This window comes from Athene noctua, chromosome 2 (assembly GCF_965140245.1).
Source record: "Athene noctua chromosome 2, bAthNoc1.hap1.1, whole genome shotgun sequence".
NCBI classification, from domain to species: domain Eukaryota; kingdom Metazoa; phylum Chordata; class Aves; order Strigiformes; family Strigidae; genus Athene; species Athene noctua.
In genome coordinates this window covers 52,376,631-52,397,227 of record NC_134038.1, presented here as the reverse complement: position 1 = coordinate 52,397,227, position 20,597 = coordinate 52,376,631, and the positions used below count along the sequence as shown (strand labels likewise).

Genomic DNA, 20,597 nt, shown 5'->3' with positions numbered 1-20,597 from the left:
GGGTTTTGCTAGCCAGAAGCTTTCTAATATCAGGAAGTTATGCTGTATTAGGGAGAAGGGACTACTTTATACATGTCACTTTCTACTTGTATTTTCATATTTGGTTTTCATATTTGCAGTAGTAAGAAAGATCTAATACTGGAATTCTTTGAGAATTCAAGTGCACTCTTTTGCTTTGAAATACCCTTTTGTCCAGTAATTTATTTTAAATTGGTATAAAACTGAAGATTGTTCAATGCCTCTGACTACGATGAGGTGATTCTGGTCATTGTGTGCATCTTCATTTGCGGGTCTTTCATGTTTTCCTTAGTGTCTTTTCTGATTAGTCTTGTGACAGGGCAAGTTACAAATCATTTAAATTTGTGCTGGAAATGATGCACAGCATTCCGCTATAATTGTATATTCTTTTGATTTGTGTTTTAACAGTTCAATCTTCATGTTACATTGATATTTTTGTACTTAAAATTTGTTCTCTTTCAGCAGGTATAATCCTATGTTTCAACTCATACCTTCAATGATAATCTAATATGTTAGTGCAGCAAGCTTTTAAAACCATTTCTGGTGCCAAGCAGAAGTGATGCTGATGTCAACAGAATCTCCCACATCTGATGACCACACCATTCTTCAGGGATTCCCTGAATGTGAACCCTTTTGACTGTAATTGCAATACCTTCATTCCATTTCATACATAATCACCATCATCTGTCTGATATCTTACGTATGTTCCTTCACCATACTTAGATCACTCTTTCCCCTTAAAAATAAATTTATTTTGTCACTGTGCACCTGTATATTGTTGGAAAAACTGTTTTTAGTAATATGGATATGCTGTTTCAAGCAGTTTAAAATGCCTTGTTAGTGGTAAAAATTGATTTGAATTGCAAACCTAGTTATACTTAAAGGTATAATGAGCACTTTTTCAGACTACTTTTACTTATCCAAAGTAGTAATTCTTGCAAAGAACAAGTATAGTGCCTTTTTATGCCATTTGCTTTCATTCAAAAGATGGGAGTCAATGTTTCATGTGGGTAAGAAAAGTAGAGTGTGGTTTTATGCAGAGAATGTTCTCATGAACTAATAGTACAATAGAAACAGACATTGCTTATTTCTGGCTGCTCTGGCACAAACTGGGTATAAGACATGCAGTGAACTTTCTTCCACTGTAGAAGTGCGCATAAGCTGGGGCTTAAGTAATGAAAGCTCCTTAAAAGTTGGGTAAAACTCAGTTATTTGGGCTTCTATCCCCCTGGGAAGCTGCTGAACTAATCGAGAAAATCCTTGTCAGAATAGAATTGCATAGCAAACAGGAAGTCTGGTTGTTCCTGCCAGCTGAACTCTCCTACTGTATGAAGTAACTTAAATGTTAAAATAGTATCATATTAAGAAATTAAATAGCTGATGTATTTTATATGCTCTGCATTTGTACTAAGCAGGAAAAATTTAGCAATTCACTAATGCTGCATGCAATTGCAGAAAAGATCTGTAAAAATTGAAAATGTTAGGTTTTCTGTGCTTCACTGAATGAAATAATCAAAAGTAATGATGCTTGAACAGATTTTATTTTTTTATTAGTTCTGAGTCCCTTGATGGATGTTTTCATTTTCAAATGATGGTGTGGCATTTGGAGAGAAACAGACCCTTGTAACTTCAGTAATTCTGACATTATATTTAGGCACAAAAAGCAAATAGTTACGCTAAAAACATAGAATAAAGGCTACAAATTTTTTTCTCCAAAGGTAAGGTTCGAGTTTGCTTTGTCAATCCTTTGTCAAAGGGTGTCATGTCAGTACTACCAGGTTATAGACACTTGTCGCAGGACAGCTATATATTAATTGGAAATGGCTGTTTGATATTTGAGGACTGTAGGTTACTGAAGGAATAATGCTCTGATTGTCCCAGTGGGATGTGAAGTTGATGACTTGGTGTGAATGGAAAAATGAGCTCAGCTGACTGAGAGACAGTTGATCTTTTGCAAATTTTTAGTTTGAGTGTTTTCTTACTGTGGGAATTCTGGCAAAGCTGGAGCACAGCATTTTTGGGAAGAGTGAAGGGGTTTTTTTAAATATAAATGGACATAGGGTTTTATCTGAAAGTTTTACATTCCTGCTAGTCCATTATACTGATATCCTGGAGATTAAAATAGACGTTTGGCCAGATTCCATGCCAATTTAAACTCTGTATAAGCAGACTGCTGGTGAATTTTTTTGGTCCTCAACTAAGCTATCTACCCTAGGAGTTAATACCTATTGATTGATGCTCTAAGGTTATACTGAATAGGGTTCCTGCTATGGATTCTCTTTGTCATGAGATGAACAAACTGAAGTAAACCCCTGATCATGAGTATGGAAACAAGTCACAGGTGCAAGGTGGTGATAAAATGAATTTGCATTTGAAATCTAAACCCTGTCAGTATTTCATATTATATGTGAGATCAACATTTATAAGTGTTAGATGTAAGTAGTGTGTCTCAGATCTGAGGGCATCTTAGATTTTATTTGTTGGACTACAGAATGGTCTTAACAGTTATCTGTTATAACATCTATTCATTTACTAACCTTTGACAAACTGTTATAAATGAAATCCTAATGTGGCTGCAGTATGTTTATGGTGAAGGAACATGCCTTACCAAAACTTCAATTTCTGCATGTGACAAAAGGTGAAGGACATTGTTCCTTAGTGGATTGGTACAAAATGAACTTTGCTATTGAAGAACTTTTAGGAGATCTTTTTGGGGCATTGGCTGTCACTTTAATGCTCAGCAATTAAAACTGATTTTAAAAGTTTGCTGTGCTAGTGTTATGACTGAAGGTCACAGATCTATTACATTGTTCTTCATTTGAAACTTGAGGTGTTCTTTTGGTTGAAAATCTGGATAACTCCCATGAACAAAGGCTGGAATTACCAGCATTGAATCTTTGCATATAATATTGATTATGCAGCATTTTTATTACTTCTGTATGTGTTTAGTGCTTGGTGTTTAAAGGTAAGTATATGAATTATTAGGTAGCCTGAGAAGAAATTGGTAAATCATTACCCAAGCATTGTACACTGTGGTGTTTGTTCCCTGGAAGATTACATGACATAAAGAGGAATGTTGCTGAAGAATGTCTTAATGTTGCAAACTTGGGTAATGATATTGAGAATGTGATGTCAACCTACTACTGGATTGCCTTTCTTAAAGGGATCATATTAGGAAAAAAAGATACATAGGGTTTCTTTCATCATGATGGTGTAGGAGAAGCCCAAATATTTTAAGTCAATGTGAAGTAAAAATGTGATTTAAAAAAAAAAAAATACTTAGCTTTCAGGTTAGTGGCAGGGTTATGCTATGGCAACGATCTGCTACGCTTAAGAAGGCATATTTGTTGTTAAATTTCAGTAATTTATATATTGCATATTTGATACTGTATTGCTACTGCCATTGACTGTGTAACCTGTCAAACTCTTTTACAGACTATGTGTCCTGTCTGTTTGGACCGTCTGAAGAATATGATCTTTCTTTGTGGCCATGGAACATGTCAACTCTGTGGAGACCGAATGAGTGAATGCCCTATATGCCGCAAAGCAATTGAACGAAGGATCCTTTTGTATTAAGTAGTGGAACCAGTGTCTTTTATTAGCTTATGAAATAGTAAGGACATTTTGATGATTTAAATCTCCATTGGTTTGAAAGGCAGTAAAGGGTTCTAATGAAAACATTTCTAATACTGTAGCATAGGTTCATTACATGATAATTGTTTAAAGACTGTGAACACACCAAATAAGAGAACAGTATTGGAACAGTCAGCTTTTAGCTTTACCGGAAAACATCTAAGCCTGAAGCTATTAAAGAAGTCTTTTTCCTTTTCTTTCTGTCTTCTTCTTCCCCTTAAAGTTTAAAGGGACAATCTTATTTTGGTTTTGTTCATGTTTTTTAGTGTATGTATCAGGTGTCAAGTGATGTAAGGGGTTTTTTTATATTGTCAGTTAATATAAAATATAAATATTTAGGATTTTTTTGGTTTATGCTTTTCTGGAGAATATTGAAATTTCCTGTGACAGTTATGATTCACAATAACTTCTGTCTTGAAATATACAGTAATGCAAAACCAATACAAAGTGTATACATAGTAGTAATAAATATACTATTCCCATAAGATTGGACCTCAAAATACGATGTTATGGTAATTCTAACTTTATCATGCCCTTTGCTGAAGATGGATTGGGAAAGAAACGACAAAAAGAAAAATCTAGTTTAGAAACATTGTGTTCCCCAAACTGCACTTTAGTCTAACAGGTTCAAGCCAACTTAAATAGTGAACTTCTTCATTCTGCTAGCCACATAATTTTGTATGGAATTGCTTTTAACTTGACTGGAAAGGAAAGGAAAACATTTGAGCAGTGGGTCAGTTATCCATTTCAGATGAGTGAATTTGATCATTTGTAGAGGAACATATATATATGTGGGGCTATTTTAAAAATTCTGGGTCTGTGGCTTAGGAAAAACTAGAGATTTTGCAAGATTTCCTCTCTTAAATTAGTTTTATTGTCTCCACGCAAACAGTATCAACAGCAAAAGAGAAGATTTAATATTGCTCATTCATCTAAGTTGGATGTTAACACTAGGACTTATCTGTGAACATTACTGGGTAATACTGCAAATGAAGATATTGCTGACAGAGCAGTGAATCTTGTAAGCCATGCCTGGGTGAGTTGAAGTTGGCTGAAGGAGTTAGCTGTCACTGATGTGACAAAGAGGTGTTCCTGACTTCAGAAATGCTGCTGTCAAGAACTGCAAGCTATTAAAATTTTGATAACAAGTACATCCTTCCCTCTTTTTGCATGGAAGAAATTACGCTGATAGAAGGATCTCCTGTAGCTAAAAGGAATGTGTGCTCACTCCTAAGTGATTTGACAGTTTTCTGAGTGCATAGTTTATGTAGCCTTTTGCCATTGTACAGACTTCATTTGGATGTGCTCCTTGCAGAACTATAAAAAAAATCCATGCTGGAGTCACTTAGGTGCCTTACTTGCAGCTAAGATTAATTTATCATTTAATTCTCATTGTGTATGCCAAAAATGTGGAAAAAGAGATAGTTCAGAGGAAGATCCAAGTAAGGATAATGGTATAAAATTGTGATCTCTTCAGATAAAATGTTCTCAGTCTTTTGAAGCTTATGTTGATATTCCAGAATTGTGCAAACATTGGCAGAAATCTCAGAAGAATGTTACTAGTAAAATGTAAAGATAGGTGAACTTTTAACCGGTAAGGTTTAAATGCTGAATAGAGTTTTCCAGGAAACAACTACAGTGTTATATGGGAAAAATGTATGTAGAGTGGCTTTTAACATAGCAAAGTGATGTAATACACAGCCTTTCTGTAGCCATCTTTAATCCTGATCCAGAATTGCAAATGTTCGTCATTCTTTTCAGTAATTTTTCATTGGATACAATCTCAATCCGGAGTCGATATAGTAGTCTGTTTTATTTATATACTAGTAGTCATCTGTTCTCAGGTAATCTGTGTGTCTGCCTTCGCCACATGAAATACTCCTCCCTTGTCTTAATTCTTGGGTCCCTGTTCTAAAATACCAAAATTATGAGGAGCTTTGGAAAGTTTGTGTTGTAAGGCTTTTTTTCAGTTCAGCACTTCACTATCTCCACTTAAACTCTGAGTGCACCTGAGTGTTCATTGCAATTTTTATTTGGCCAATATGCATGTCACTAGGTCTGATTATTTTTTTGTAGTGTGTTTGACAGCTGAACTTTCTATAGTAGGCTTCAGTTTCCTGTCAGTCTTCCTCGAAAAATAATTTTGTAATAGGATGTGCCATTTGGAAATCCATTCTAGGTTTTAGCCTGTAATGTATCAGATCTGTACCTTGGTTTCCTCTGGCTCTGGTAGACATTTTGAATATTGTGTCCTATTTATTTTTTAAGGGGACCTCTATAAACTGCTGTCAGCACAAAGGCAGGGCAGATTTCTTGTTGATAATGCAGCTCAGAACTGAAACCTCAGTATAGCAGTTGGCATTTTCCTAATTCTTTGCTGGAACAAGCCAGAAATACTTGAAAGTATTCCAGCTTAGCATCAATTGAATAATTCAGCTGGGTAAAAACTGACCTAAAGCATCCTGGGTGGGAAACTGGAGTTGAATGTTAAATAGTCCTTGTCTGCAAGAGCTGCATATGGTAGTATAGATAGGTAAGTGCTCTGTTAGGCTTGTGCTTTTCAACACTGCTGCAAGTTGCTCTGTAACACTCAGTGTTTGGATGACTTCACAGTCCTATGGAAATAGAGACAATAACTGAAGGTGGTGTTCAGGAGAAGCTGTAGTCATCTATACTGTAGTTATGCCACATGCATGTGACTGTATACAAGTTTGTGATTGGATTTGTTCAGCATTGCTGTGTGCCAGTTGAAATTAAAGTATGTCAACTTGATGCTATTATGATGCCACAAGAAACAGCTGAATTGGAAAAACGAAGTAAGCTAACCAACATGCTTGAATTATTAATATGGTCCACTTATTAACAGGTAAAAGAGCTATGTCTTATATTGGAAAGGCTATACAGTGCTTGCCTTTCAAAAAACTTAACGAGGAAAAATGTTTGCGAATCCAGTATCATTTATGGAAATACTTAGATTCACACACTGTCTTTGGATTCTGATGTAGAAGGTGGACTAGTGTTGCTGAGGTAGCTAGTAAATTCATTCACTCCATTTAGTCTGGTATCATCTGTGCAGTGTGCACAGAGTGTGAATTTTAATTGGATAACAAGTAATCGAAGGATGAAAAACAGAAGCTCAGTTGGAAGTCAAAGGGATTGTAACAAGTAGGAGAGTTCAGGATATGTCATTGTGCCTCTGTCTTCAGCAAAAGATGAAAGTGTAAATCTCATTACTATTATTAGGAAGCAAAGTGAAAATTAGAAAAAAGTTAGTAAGGCATTTATCTCTTAATATACTGTAAAACCATAAAATATTAGAGTTGCAATCTTTGATTATGAGTATCCCCCAGTATTTAATAGCCATTTTGAAATTAAATTGAATGAAGTATCTCAGTTTGTTCCTTGAAACAATCAAGGAGGCACCTAATAATGTGTATTGTTCAGGTGTGAGGCATGCCCAGATGTTTATAAGTAAAATACTTTTCATTTTTTTCTATTTAGTAAAATATATAAATGGTCACATCAGTACACAGTGATTTAAAGTATAAAGACAGGCTAAGAGGCTAACAGAATATGCTAAGTAGTTGTAGCTTCTTAACTTCTGTATAAGTATGTTTGACTTTTTTTCTCCAAAACCTACTGTCTATCACTTACCCTGAGCTCTATGGCACTTCTCAAAATTTGGGCTATTACTACCTACTTTCCATTTGTTGAAACACTGTGTACTTGTCTGTCGTGGTTTGGAGGAACCCCTTTTTTGCTGAAGTGGATACTGAAACTTACACTGGCAAGATGTTAAACAAGTTACTTTGTAAATGTCAAAGTTTGATTCGGAGGTGTTGTTCTTAACTTGGACTGGGTGAGGATATAGCAGATTTGCACAAGTACTTGTGCCTTGTTAGCATAGTCTTACAATCGGTATTTTAGCTTCTTTTAAATACATGAAATGGTCTTTCAAAAACAATCTGATTTAAGTACTTATTGTGTAGATGTTTTCTAGAGATGAAGTTTTATGTATGCCTAATTATTTTTAGCAGTATTAATTGCAGTTTGTGTAAACACTAAATTGTTTGAAGCAGCTGCTTTGAGCTAGTGATCTAAGCTTCCTCTACAAAATGTCAGAAACTTAATTTTACTCTTCCAGTAGCAGCTGGTGAACTGAAGAGCCTATCCTGTTCTTTGTGCTACATGGGTCAAGTTTTCACTTCCAAAAAAAACACAACAAAAAAACACAACAACACTACAATCTAACTTTTAGCAGTGCTACCTCCTTTCTGTCAAAGTACTGAATTCTTCTCTAGCTGTTCTTTGTCTTTGGGAAGGGATGGGGAACACATCAGTTTTGTTTTGCTTCATCAATTTTGATGTCTGAATGCATTGCAAAAGGTTTTTTTACTGACTGTATAAATTACATACAATAGAAGTGTGTGATTTGCCACAGTGTACATTGTATATCATCCTTGCATAAGTTGCTGGAATTCATACTATTGTCTTTTCATGCATTTCATAACTTTTTGTGTTGACAAAGCAAAACTGTTATCTGCAGAAGTTTTAGTATGTGCCATTTTTATACCTAAGCCTGTGGTAAATATGAAAGTTCTGACTCAGGGCTTTTTAACAACTTAACATGTTCACAATATTCTTCAGCACATCTTGGAGAATAGTAGAGATTTAATGACTGTACAGTGCCTTGATAGAACTGTTGAATGGGCAGCAGCCATAGAGTCCTTACAGAATGCAAGTACCTTTTGAATCCAATTAATGAGTTGATGTTAATATAATTGTAATATCCCTGCCGTGGACTTATAAACTTGTATATACTTTCTGTAAAGGAAAACCAGCAAATATAGGTATTGTTAAGCTTTCTGAAAGTTGTTTGATTGTTGCACCTGTCATGGGGGTCTGAAGGGTATAGTATTCAAGTTTAAAGAAGCAGCATTTGTGGCAAAAACAGCTGATAAAATGTTCTGTATGTGACATTTTTAGTGTGAGGGGAGAGGTCATTGTATAAACAAACATGTAAAAATACCTGCTTCACTCTGGCCCAGTAAGTCTTTTATAAGAGAGAGAGGGAGGAATAATCGGCAACAAATCTGTATGTTTGCATGCCATTTCATAGTTACAAAAATTTAAGTCTCATTTTGAGCTTCTAGGAAATACTTTCTTTGTCCCAAGCTTAGTGTCTTCATGACTTCAAACTAAACTATTCATGTTAGAAAACAGGTTTTACTCAACCACAGGAACATTTTTGCTTTTGTTGAAACCAACTTTGTATCTTCAGTAAATTGTAGATTTTGATATGACTGTTTATTGGAGAAATTTAAGGTTGTCTGTGTGAATGTAGTGGATTTCTGTATGCAGATAGCACTATATAATTGCTTTCATTAAAACTGCTTAGCAAGGTCTAAGCTTTTCAAAGGAAATGCTAATGTACTGTATGGTTAATAAAACGTATATAAAGATATATTGACTTTTGCAAAAGCTTTGATTTAAAAGTGTAATTGGACTGAATTAATACTGATTTTTATGCACGCATCGTTGGGAAGGGACTGGTGGCTTATTTGACTTCCTCCTTAGTTGTAATGATGCTAGATGTCACCATGGAATTAGAAAATTGTATACCTGAACAAATGTTTGGTAACTGTTAGTTGTTGACATACAATGTTTAGAAGCACACCAGACTTTGTTGAGAAACTTAGCAATCCAAACTTCAAAAATTCTGATTCTTTACAAAGTGTCTCTGAAGAGTGAGTTTGTATCAGAAACGCTACTTGCCTCTGAATCTCCCCCATACTCGAATGTTCTTTAAGTAGCACAGTGGAAGTATGAAGGGTGAATCATGTTGTAACAACAAAAAGATTGAGTTAAAATTTCTATCTATGGCATATGTGCAGATTTTTTCTGTAAATTCGTAGTTCATATTACCAATCAGAGCTGCTCTTAAATTTATGTTAGACTCTGAGTGTACTTATAATTGAATAGCCTTTACAGATCTGGCTACATGAATGTCATCATTTAATAATCTCCTTCCAGATACAGTAACTCCATATTCTGACACAACAGTTGCTGCATCATAGTTTATACTTTCAGGATTCAATTTAATGAATGCATTCAAAAATACATGTAATGAAAGGCAACAAAAGTAACAAAATTCAATGGCTTAGTGTTTTAATTTATCATAGTGTACAGGTAAAAAACGGATAGACAGAATAAAAGGCTGTTGGTCTCTTTCTCAGTTTCTTTTCATTTTTTCAAGACTTGAACTTTGGTTTATATAACCACTTTGTATGAAAAACAGTATTTTCAGAGATGTTCTTTGAAACTTTTTATTTGAAAACGATGCAAATTGACAAAATAGCCACTTGTTCTTTGCTTTGGAACTTAGAAACTGTTCATGTACTTCTCCATACCTGTTAATTGAAAGTGATGGGAACAGCGTTGGCATAGGTTTGACTTGGTCTCTGGTCTCTAGGGTTTTAGCCGCTAATGTTGGTTACAATGGAAGCTGCTGGTTTTGTTGGTGTTTAATACAAACGTTTTTAGATTGAGAAGGCTGCTTCATACTGTACAATATAATATACTTTATAATTACTGTATAATATAATTATTCTCTGTATAATGCAGTTTGATGTTCTAATTCCAGCTCTATCTAGTATGGAGCCATCCGTTTGTGACAGGGATGATGGAACTCCATGGAAATTTCCTTTGGATTTGACATTTGATTGAATGCAGAGGGTGCTTCTTCATGAGTAAACTCTGTTTTATTTAGGGCAGAAAAATTAGCAGCAGTATTTGAATAAAAAGCAATAACCTTCCTTTTTGACTTAGTTTTCCACAAAATGGAAGGGTAATTTGAGTTAGAAACAGTATCACTGAAGATCTTGTTCTTATGCTTTGTGCAGCCCTGTTCAAGTCAACAAAGTAGCGTGCACTGGAAAGCTTATACCTTAAAGAATGAAGCCTATCAACTGTTCTTGATACTTTATGAAAAGATTTTGGCTGAAAAATACTTTAGGGTTCTAAATACTTTGTTCCCTTTGGAGTTATGATGGTAGTATGTCCAGGCTCTTCAGGAGATAAGAAGTTGGGTTTTCTTTTTTTAAAAAAGCGCAGTCTTTGGAGAGTGATGCTATGATGGACTGAAGTAGTTTAAATTACATTAGAAATAAAGAACTGTGCCAGCTGGTAATGTATAAGGTTTATTCTGTAACAGTGTAAGACTTCGTTATAGGAAATTTAGTGCAAAATCTATTTCTCAGGATTTGTTGATGCTTACTTGCCTGCCCTAAAGAAGTTAATACAAAACTCAGTGCCTGCAAAATTGCATAAAATCCGCAAAGTTCTCTTGTGAGACTGTACAGACCCTTTGCAACGCTAACACCATTTCACTGAATTTTCCTTAAAAATAAATCTGAGGGAGGTAAGCAGACAAACTGAAATCTGAGCCTCAAATTTCCCGTGACACTTGTGCATCTTAAAATGTATTTCTTCCACAAGGGGTCAGTAGCACCCTCTGTGATAAGTTGGGGTTTTTTGTAATATAAGCACAAAGCAAACAGGGGATAAGGATAGTGATGATTGCATTAATATGTGGGTGGACCAGACCTCACTTGTCCCCTTCTTCAAGCAGGCTAAGTATAATTAGCTTATTTGCTGACTTCAGTAAGCACCATATTCTATCCTCTGACTCTCATGTGACATGAACATAGCTACTATTGATTAGGGCAAAGTTCCAGTGGAGTGTTTACCTTTAGCTCTAGTTGAAAGTATTCATTTAGTCTAACTTTTTTCAAAAGCATGCAGTTGGAGCAGATAAACTACATGAGAGAGCTTGTCCAGTGGGCAGGAGAAAAGAATTCTTGTATGAGTGTCCCACATATTCTTAGTGATAACTACAGTCTCCCTAGATGGCTAGAGCTGATTAATTTTCCACCCTGTAGTAGCACAGCTTATAGTTAAATATGCTTTGAAGCCTATCAGTCTGCTCAGTGGAAGGAATGTCCAGCTTCTCAAGGCTTCCCTGAGTATGCAAGTTACTCGGAGACAGAAGTTTGAAGTAACTCATTATCTTTCTACCAAGAGGCTGAACAGACCAGACAGCTATTCCCTAGACAAAAATTTCCAACCCTTGTACAAAAGTCGTATTTCACAAGTAGTAATCCAAGATGGTCAGTGTTGTTCAGGTTGGCACAAGTTCTCATGCTTGCTGAACTAACAAAGGACCGTCCTTAACCTTCATGTTTGCAACTCATTCTCCGTTTTGCATCTGTTACGGTTTTTGCATTCTATATCTTCAGTGCTTCCGTCCCCCACTACTCAAGTCCTCCATTTTGATTCTTTCTGCATCTTTTTTTTTTGATAGCAGAAGTGTGTCCCTTCTTTCCTGATAAAAATCCCTTCTCAGTGTAGTTGTTTCCTCTGTTACACTGAGGTTGACACAGGGCTTTGCCATAAGCGCAGTGGGGCCCTGTCCTTGTGTCTGACTCCACTCTTAGTTGCATGTACTGACAGGAGGAATTCCTAAATTTAGTCTTAGCAAAATTTTACAGTAACTTATCAACATCCCTTATTTCTCTGTGTTGGCAGTATAAGAAAGAGGTTTTTGACTACCTCCTGAGGAAAGGGATGGGGCACTTCTTTTGCTCTAGCTACAACTGTTCTCAACCATATGAGGAAAATCAGAAACAAGTAAATGTTTTGGGATTGTTTGGTTTTGTGGTTTGTTTTGGGGTTGTTTTCCTCACATAGGCTGCCTGAAGTTTTCATTGTTATTGTATCTCGGGTTTGTTTTTTAGTGACAATTTAAGTGCTTCTCAGAGAAACTCACTCGGGGTGGAAGTTACTGTCTCCCAGTTGTGTGTATCTTGCGCACTTAAGTTGCTTGGAGGAAGTCTGTTCAGTAGGATCACTTGCAAGAGAAGAGGTTGTTTGCGAAGAGAAAGGTTCTGTTATTGGGCTTCTTGCTGCCTCTGTAGAGAAGCATGAAAAAGTTCTACCCCTGAATAAAGTATATCTGAAACCACATTCCAAGAAATACTCTTCTAGTAAGATTTCGTAATCCCTACTGTGTATATGATCATAAGTTATCTTGTGATATTCTGTATGAAAGCTATATAAAATAAATAGCAATTATACAGCATTTATTTCCCACTGGGCATGTTATATAGTTTGTTGGCTTTGAAATACAATGGTATCATTCTTCCTCTCTTCTTCCTTCTTTGTGATGAGACCTGTAAAATAAAGACTACTTCAAATCTTTATAGACACAGCTGCTTTTCTGAACACAAAGCCCTTAGTTAAGCTCTTTCTGGTATAGCCTTACAATTCAAAGCATAACACCCAGGGTTTTTGACTCTATTTGTCTTATCTATAACACATGGCACTTAAAGAACCTAATCATAATATGACTGGGTTTTAGTCAGGTGATTCTGATTCTGTGTAAGGCTGAGCCAGTGTTCATGTAACTGCTGTCCTCTTAAAATATCCTCCCACCACTTCATGTGGGGGGCATAGAGTCTGGAAGTACTTCACACCTTTTTGGGATAGAATGTGTTTGAATAAGGGCATGGGAAACCTAAAACTAAACTACGGTCATAGGCCTAGTTCTTAGGAATTTTGTGAGGTGAGAAACTCAGTTGGCAAATTTGACTAAGAGTGGCGTTATCTCTTGAAAAGTTCTAGATTCTTCTGTTCCCTCTCCTGAGAGCTTGTGTCATGTATACATTGAATCCTGCTTTTAACCCTGCCATCTCCTTTGTGTTGCATGCGCCACCACCCTGGATAGGTCCCTCCACACCAAATTTCCCTGGAGTATTATGTCCTATAGTTAAACTGGAACTTTTCCACATGTGGAGAAGGAAGGTGTGGGAGGTAAAAAACAGTCTCTGATGCAGAAGTTATGGATCTGTTGTTCTTCCTAGTACAACTCTTTTCCCACGACACGCACACAGGATGTAAAGGAGTGGATGATCTTGACTTGGATTTTACTGTGAACTGCGACTGTCCTCAAACAGGCAGCAGTGTACAAAAAGCTACTGCAGATCAGCTGCTTAGTAATTAGCTGTGTGAGGTGCTTGCCCTGCAGCAGCCAGTGGTTGGGGGCCACTTACACTTTTAAAATGTTGCAGCCAAGTAGGATTGAGTGGGCCAAGCCCTCTGGGCATGTACTTGTCCTGAGCTGACATTGCTTTATTGGTAAGTAACATGGAAATGAATTAGATAGGAAAAGCATATCTTCAATTACAAGATTGGGATAGTAGACATTTAATTTTAGGCTCTATCTGCTATGCTGAGTTTGGCAAGCTGTTTTTGAGCCCTCCAGGAAAAGTTAGTCATTGGCTGATTTCATAGTTTTTCTTTTGTGAGTTTCTCAACTTTGAGGAGGTAGCTAAATAGTCTTCAGAAAAGGGGGGGGGGGGGGGGGGGAGGCATCTAGACAGGAGGATTTAACAAGGGAAGTATTTAAATTTTTCTTCTTTCTTTCCGCCTCTTCTGGATGGGAACTGCCTAGTTTTCATTTCCATTTCATTTAGCTCAGACTGTTGCCATAATTGCTTCTTGTTGTCTGGATTGTTTGAAATCAAACATATATCCCCTGTGTCTGTCGCATCTGTTCCTGACCACCACCCTACCTCTCCCCAGAGCACCCTTCCGCAGGGTGTGAGGATACTCTTTTGGGCTTATAGGAGAACTAGTGTTATCCTCAATAACTCTCCAGGCTGAGGAAAGGACTTTATTCTCTAATGTTGATTTGGTTCTTCTCTTTCGTCTTGTCCATCTTCAATTATCAAATGTAGGGGCTGCCTTACTTTTTTCGGATGGCATATAATTTTGAGAGGAAATGAATGGTGGCATCAGTACTGTCCCTGGAGTTCTTGGATTTGGACCATCCTTTCTTACAAAATGAGGCCTGATTTTTTTATCAGGTGTTCTAACCATTAAGTTGCGAACTGGAATGCTCATAGCAATATTAATAGAGGTGGCCTCGGGCTGGCAGGATTTCTAGGGAATATAGGTAAGGGCTTAGCTCATTCTAGGTTAAGCTCTTCCCTGTCATGGCCAAGTGCTAAGTTGGGCAATGCTCCGTGAACTGCAGTGTTACACCTCTGCTTGAAGGGTAGGTATAACTTAAGATATCTTTGTGACACAAATACCGTGTCAGTGGTAGCTAGCAGTGAGAGCAGAAGTACAGGGCATCCATGATAACATAATCTTCATAAGCTAGTACATCTGGCTGTCTTGAAGGCTAGCTAGCCTGAGAGGAGGTCAATAATACCATGGGGAACCTGGACATAGACCACTGCATGGTGCTTGGTACACTTACCCCAAAACTCTAAAACAAGGCTGCTAAGAAGCTGTGTGTATCCTTGGATTGGTTGTCAGTGGATTAGAAACAAGGATATTTAAAATACTCCAACTTTCAATGTTTGAGGGAAAGTGTCCGTCCCCACACTTTATTAATTTATTTCCTCCTGATATGGAAAGAACATCTGAGGGAGGAAGAGAAGCTAACTAGCCTAGCTTATTTTGCTGTGAACTATACATGCAGCACTGAAGACCTCTGTAGATAGCTGTGAGTCTGGACAGGCAAAAAAAGGGGGAGAAGGGGGGGAGGAGAGAAAGGTCTTTAATGACGTGTTAGATTATTGATGGAATTTCTAACTCAGAGGAGAACTGCCTGCCTTGGAGCTGAGGTGGGTAGTGTTGCCCACAGTTACTGCTTGTTTCTGCATAGTTCATTTTTTATTTTATTGTTCAGGTCAAAGATAAGCTGGTGGCTTTGTTAAATGTGGTGACTAGCTGGGAAGAGCAGCATGGTTCTGCTCAGCACAGCTGCCAAAACTGGAGCAAGCCAAAGGAAAGCAGTTCTTTTGTCAGGGACAGAAATGTGGTCTGACACAGCTTGCTTATCAAAGGGAAGGGTTTTTCACTTCAGGAGGAAGTTTGGCTGGGAAGGCATTGGATAACTTCTTCAGCTCTGCGGGAAGTCCTGTATAAATGTGTTTTCCATGAATATAATAGTTCTGCTCCTCACCCTCCTCTGGAGAGAACGTTTGTGGCTGTAGATGTGGGAAATAACGTAAAGTTGACTAAAATGCTTTTAGTCCGAGTAAGTCAGCAAACACACCTTGCATGCTCACAGCCAGGAGCCATTTGCTCTTGGCTCATACCATAGGGCAAGCAAAAAGTGGTTCTCTTTCTTTTATTCTTCTAATTTTTAATTCCAAGTATTTCTGGAGTTTGCCTTGATCCTTTCCAAGCCATGAGGTTTCAGTTGAATTAAAACCTAGCCTTTTCTTTTGGTGAACACTTTGTGTAGCAAGATCTATTTGTTTGTGTTCCAGCTTTAAACTTGGATAATTTTGTTTAAACATTAAGAACTTACATGTATTACAGAGAAATTGCTCTAACAGAGTTGGAGAAAAAAGCCGTCTTCTAACTGAGGCCATTAGACTCAGATTTGTTAATTTGGTTTCCATGGGTTTCCTGTGAGTCTTAAGTCACTTAGTTCTGTGTTTCCCCTCTTTCCTGTATGTGAAATGGGAAAAATACTGTTTGGGGGTACTAAAAGAAATCTGTTGGTATATGCAAAGAAGCCTACAAAGGCATAAATGAGTTCCTAAGTAACTGAAATGCCTTCCCTGCCAGCAGGCACACAGTGGTGTACCAGGTCATTTTAGTGTTTATCTGATGAAAAACCAAAACCTAGTACTTGTGTTACTTCATAGTCTTGCCAAAAAATGAATCGGCAAAAAATGAACTAACATCTTCCACTACCCAAGCAGTGGGAGTTAGGTAATAAACTAGTCATTATATACAAATGTATGTTTTATTATACTTAACAAGTAACCATTGATCATTATTATTAAATCTGTTAATGGAAAAAAGCTGTATTGAATACAGGTACTGAGTTATAACATTAAGCGAGCTGATAGAATGCAGCTTTTTGGTGGCAATGTTTTTCTGAGTTTCTGTCTCGTGGTCATCTTGTTAGTGCACTGAATCATTTTAGTAATTACTGAAACTCGACCTGCCACAGCCAGTGGGTGTCACTGCAAGCATTGGAGTGAGGGAATATCAATTTTGGGGAGAAAGAATAAAAGTTCAAGTGTAAATTTTTTTTTTTTTTAAAGCTAGAAGTAAATACAGAAAAATAGATAAATTAAATCATTGCTTACTAACTGTACAGTGACCAAGATGTTTTTTGAAGATGCTTAAAAAGGGTTTGAAATGCTTAAATTTTTTTTTTTTAAAATAAGTATCCCTGATGGCCATGGCCAGATCCTCTTACAGAAGTCGTGTCACTGCCAACTTTGCATAGTCATGCGGGTCCCAAATGCCCACTTGCTTCCTAGTGCTGAATATTATGCACCTTATTGATGATGTTGGTTTTAAAAAAAAAACAAACAAACAACAAAACCACAAAAAAACAACCAACACTACCCTCCCACCCCAACACCCCCCCCCCCCCCCCCCCCCCCCCCCAAATAAAAACCAAACTGTAACAACAGAGCAGGCTTTCCTTAAATCCTTTAAAACCACTTATATGAAATTCTTGGTGTTTGCAGGTCTAAATGCTAAAGGTCACTCTGACTCAAAGCACCCATCTTCCCCAGACAGCTCACCATCCCCAAAACCAGACTAGCTCTGAAGCAAATGCCCTTTCAAGCAGTTGCCGCGAGAAGATGTGCATATACCCTCTCGGCCAGCCCTCCACCTCCCACCCTCGCACAAACAAACCAGCTGCGCAAGCTTTGAACTGTTTACATGATATACATTACCTAACGGTGCCTGCACTTTTGGAAGGGCCTCTCTTACACAGGTCGTTGCTAAGGCCCGCGTTGTCTCTGCCTATGTTATCATGAGGATGACAGTTTAAACAGGCCTTATCGCTGTGTATTCAATCAAGGTTTATGAGGGCTGATAAAGATGTCACCTAGTTGCTTTCTGTGTTCATTAAAACTCTATTCCCCAGTAGGACTTTGCTGTATTATGTTCTTTTTTTTTTTTCTTCACCGATTTTTGGCTATCTTCTGGAAAGAGGTACATGTAGCAGGGGGAAGCATCGTGCTTACTTTAGTATTTCTAATACTTCTGTGGGGAAGAATTAAAAAACCAACCAAAATTAGTAGCTTGGTTGACACAACCCTATCTGTATTTAATATCTTATGTTATCATAATTGCTTACTTAATAATTCGGTAAACTTTCCAAAGTTTAGCTTACACATGGCAGTAAAGTGACTTGTGTGCACTTTGCTGTGCTGTGTTGCTGCTGAAGCTTCCTCAGGAGGGGCTTGGTGCTACTCGTTTGTGATACAGTATGTTGTAGGCTCAGCTCCCGTTGCCATTCTTCCTGATCAATGGAGACTGTATTTGCAGCACAGAAATGTAAGCCTCACTGACCTGTTGTTTTGGTTGTATGTCAAAGTTGAAGAAATTGCAATAAATAGGTAGTCATATAAAATGCATCAATACTTTTCAGGTTATCTGGTTGTGATGAACAGTGATACAAGGGAGTTAAAGATTAAGTCTTTCTTTATCTTGTCCTGTAAGTTCCTTTATTTCAAAGTGGGTTTTTTCTTGATCCATGTCCTTTTCTCAGCTATAGTTTGAAATAAACACATTGTCCTAATTGTATCTAATACATACAGTTCTGCCAACCTTTAGAAAAATCTCATTTCTACAGTGAGCAGAAGGAAGTTAGTTGCATTTTTGTTAAGTAAACTTTGTCATAAAACAAAACAGGTATACAAAACCGTAGTGAAAAATTATTAGCTGCAGCTGTTTGCTGCATTATAAAAGAGGGAAATGTCAAAGGAATCTATTAGCTAAAAAGAATTGAAAATATCTGACAGACTCAAGACCCCAGTTCAGGCACAAATCAATTGAGATGAAGCATGCATGTTTAGGATCTTTTGAAAAATGAGAAGAAACTGAATATTCAATTGATTCCTTAGATCCCCAGGTCATAGTAAATTCCTGTTATTTACGCTGCAGCATATTGGCCCTCTCTGCATCCTATAAACTTATTGAATACTAATGGCTGTTGGCATTTCAGAAGTTATTCTTTCACTTTGCTTACCATTTTGCTGCTGCTGGCAAGCGTTGGACTATCAAAGGTTTTAACGCTGTGCATGTGCATTTCATAATAAAATGTTATTCTATGAGGATAATAACACTTACTAGAGATCAGTAATAAAATGAAAAACACAGCCTCTCCACCATCACTTGTTAACACTTCTAATGACTGTTTGCTTATTAACACTGATTTGTTATATGTTTCCATTTTAGTGCTATGCTGGCTGGCCTAAGCATGAGGCACTTGTGTGTATATATAATACTTATGAATAGCTGTGCTGGCCTACTGATCTCTGCAATAAAAATTACTGTAGCATGATCTGGTCTGCTTTTTGTGAAATGTTTTATATCAGAACCTATTGTTGACCCCTGCCTTATCAATTCACTGTTTGCCTTTAAACAGTAGTTACAGTACTCTCCAGAATATTTGCCTGGGATGAAGCTATTTTTACCTGGTGCACTGGTGTCTGTTTAGTCTTAACCATGAAATACTCTCTGGTCATCCAGTAGTATGATATTTTTTGAAGCAGAATTGCTGATTTGTGCCAATAGGATCTCTGGAATATAGCAGAGAAGAGTCTGGTGTGACCCTTAGGTGTTGCACCTTAGTGCTTCATAAACACAACACTGCTTTCTGTGTTTTGTTCTTTATGCAGAGCATCTGTGGGCTCCAGAAGGAGATTAAGAGTCCACTTTACTAATGTATTGTGCAGACAAATAGCAAAAATACAGCTTTTGCTGAAGACTCTACACATCAGCGCTATCTACCTGCCTGCTTTTCTGGAGGAACAGTACTTGGATAACTCCATCTTCTGATTTGGGTATCGCTAAGAAACCTTTATTCATATTTAAGATTTTCTATATTTTTTTCTTTGTTTGTTTGTTTCTTCTAACAATATATCTTCCCTCTGCTTGCCTTAAAACTAAACAAAGTGATTCTCAATCTCTTGTTTTGCTTAAAACAGGCAACTGTGGGCATTTTAAAACCATAATTGATTTGCCTTTTGGTGTTTTTGGAGTTAAAATAGGAAGAGTCTTGATTCCAGCCAATTGCTGTGTTCAGGAAGCCTCATTCACTCAGCGAACAATTTTGGCAGGGTGTGGAAGGGGAATCTGAAGTACGGCAGTGAAAGATACCTTTGGAAGGGTGTCCAGTTTCTGTGCTGAAGTCCCGCCCCAGACACATGTGCTTACTCAAATTCTGCTAAATTGCCAGAACGTGGTTGCCATCCAAAAGCTCATCTGGCTTTGAATGTATATTGATTTCTATTTCCTCATTTAAATCCAGGAAGTTTATGAGAGCAGAGTATTAGTCTGAGAATCTGGTGATAATCCAGTATAGAAAAATAAACTGGCTTAATATTAACAATACCGAGAGATCCCTGGTCTGTTTCTAGCTAGCCAAATGGGAAGGCATTCTCAGTGCTAATTGACTTTTTCCTTCTACTCTTTTCTGGGCAGGCAATATATTCAGTCATGTTCATACAGCTCTCGTTTCAGCCATGCCTGGTAGTTGTTCCACCTACAGTATCAAACCTTGAACACTGAGCCAGACAGAAATTATACTTCACTGCAGTTCTTGGCATTGGCAGTTGTCTTCACAGAGGGATCTTAGGCTGCTAACACTATCCTGTGGAGGAGTGTCAAGAGGTACTGGAGGGTTGCAATCTTTTTTCCCTTACATATTCAGAGGGGAAACCTTGGCAAACCAGAAGGAAGACGGGCCCTATTACGGGAAGAGCTCTGAGTAATTGTGTGTGCCAGCACCACCACTGCCTTCCCAGAGCTTACCACAGCTTTGTGAAGACAGGAGCATGCAACACTGATGAAAGCACAGTGGTGGTGGTGCCATTGCTTTGCTGTGGTGT

At 37.5% G+C, this 20,597-nt stretch overlaps 1 protein-coding gene across 3 annotated transcripts in view; it reads left to right on the top strand.

Annotated features, from left to right (window-relative positions):
• MIB1 (MIB E3 ubiquitin protein ligase 1) overlaps window positions 1-9,074 on the top strand; it is an 82,944-nt gene extending 73,870 nt beyond the window's left edge. For all 3 annotated transcript variants that reach the window (XM_074899097.1, XM_074899095.1, XM_074899096.1), the window contains exon 21: window positions 3,454-9,074. In XM_074899097.1, coding sequence (XP_074755198.1) covers window positions 3,454-3,594 — 141 coding nt within the window. In that variant the 3' untranslated portion in view covers window positions 3,595-9,074. The remainder of the gene's footprint in view (window positions 1-3,453) is intronic.
• Window positions 9,075-20,597: the final 11,523 nt, after the last annotated feature.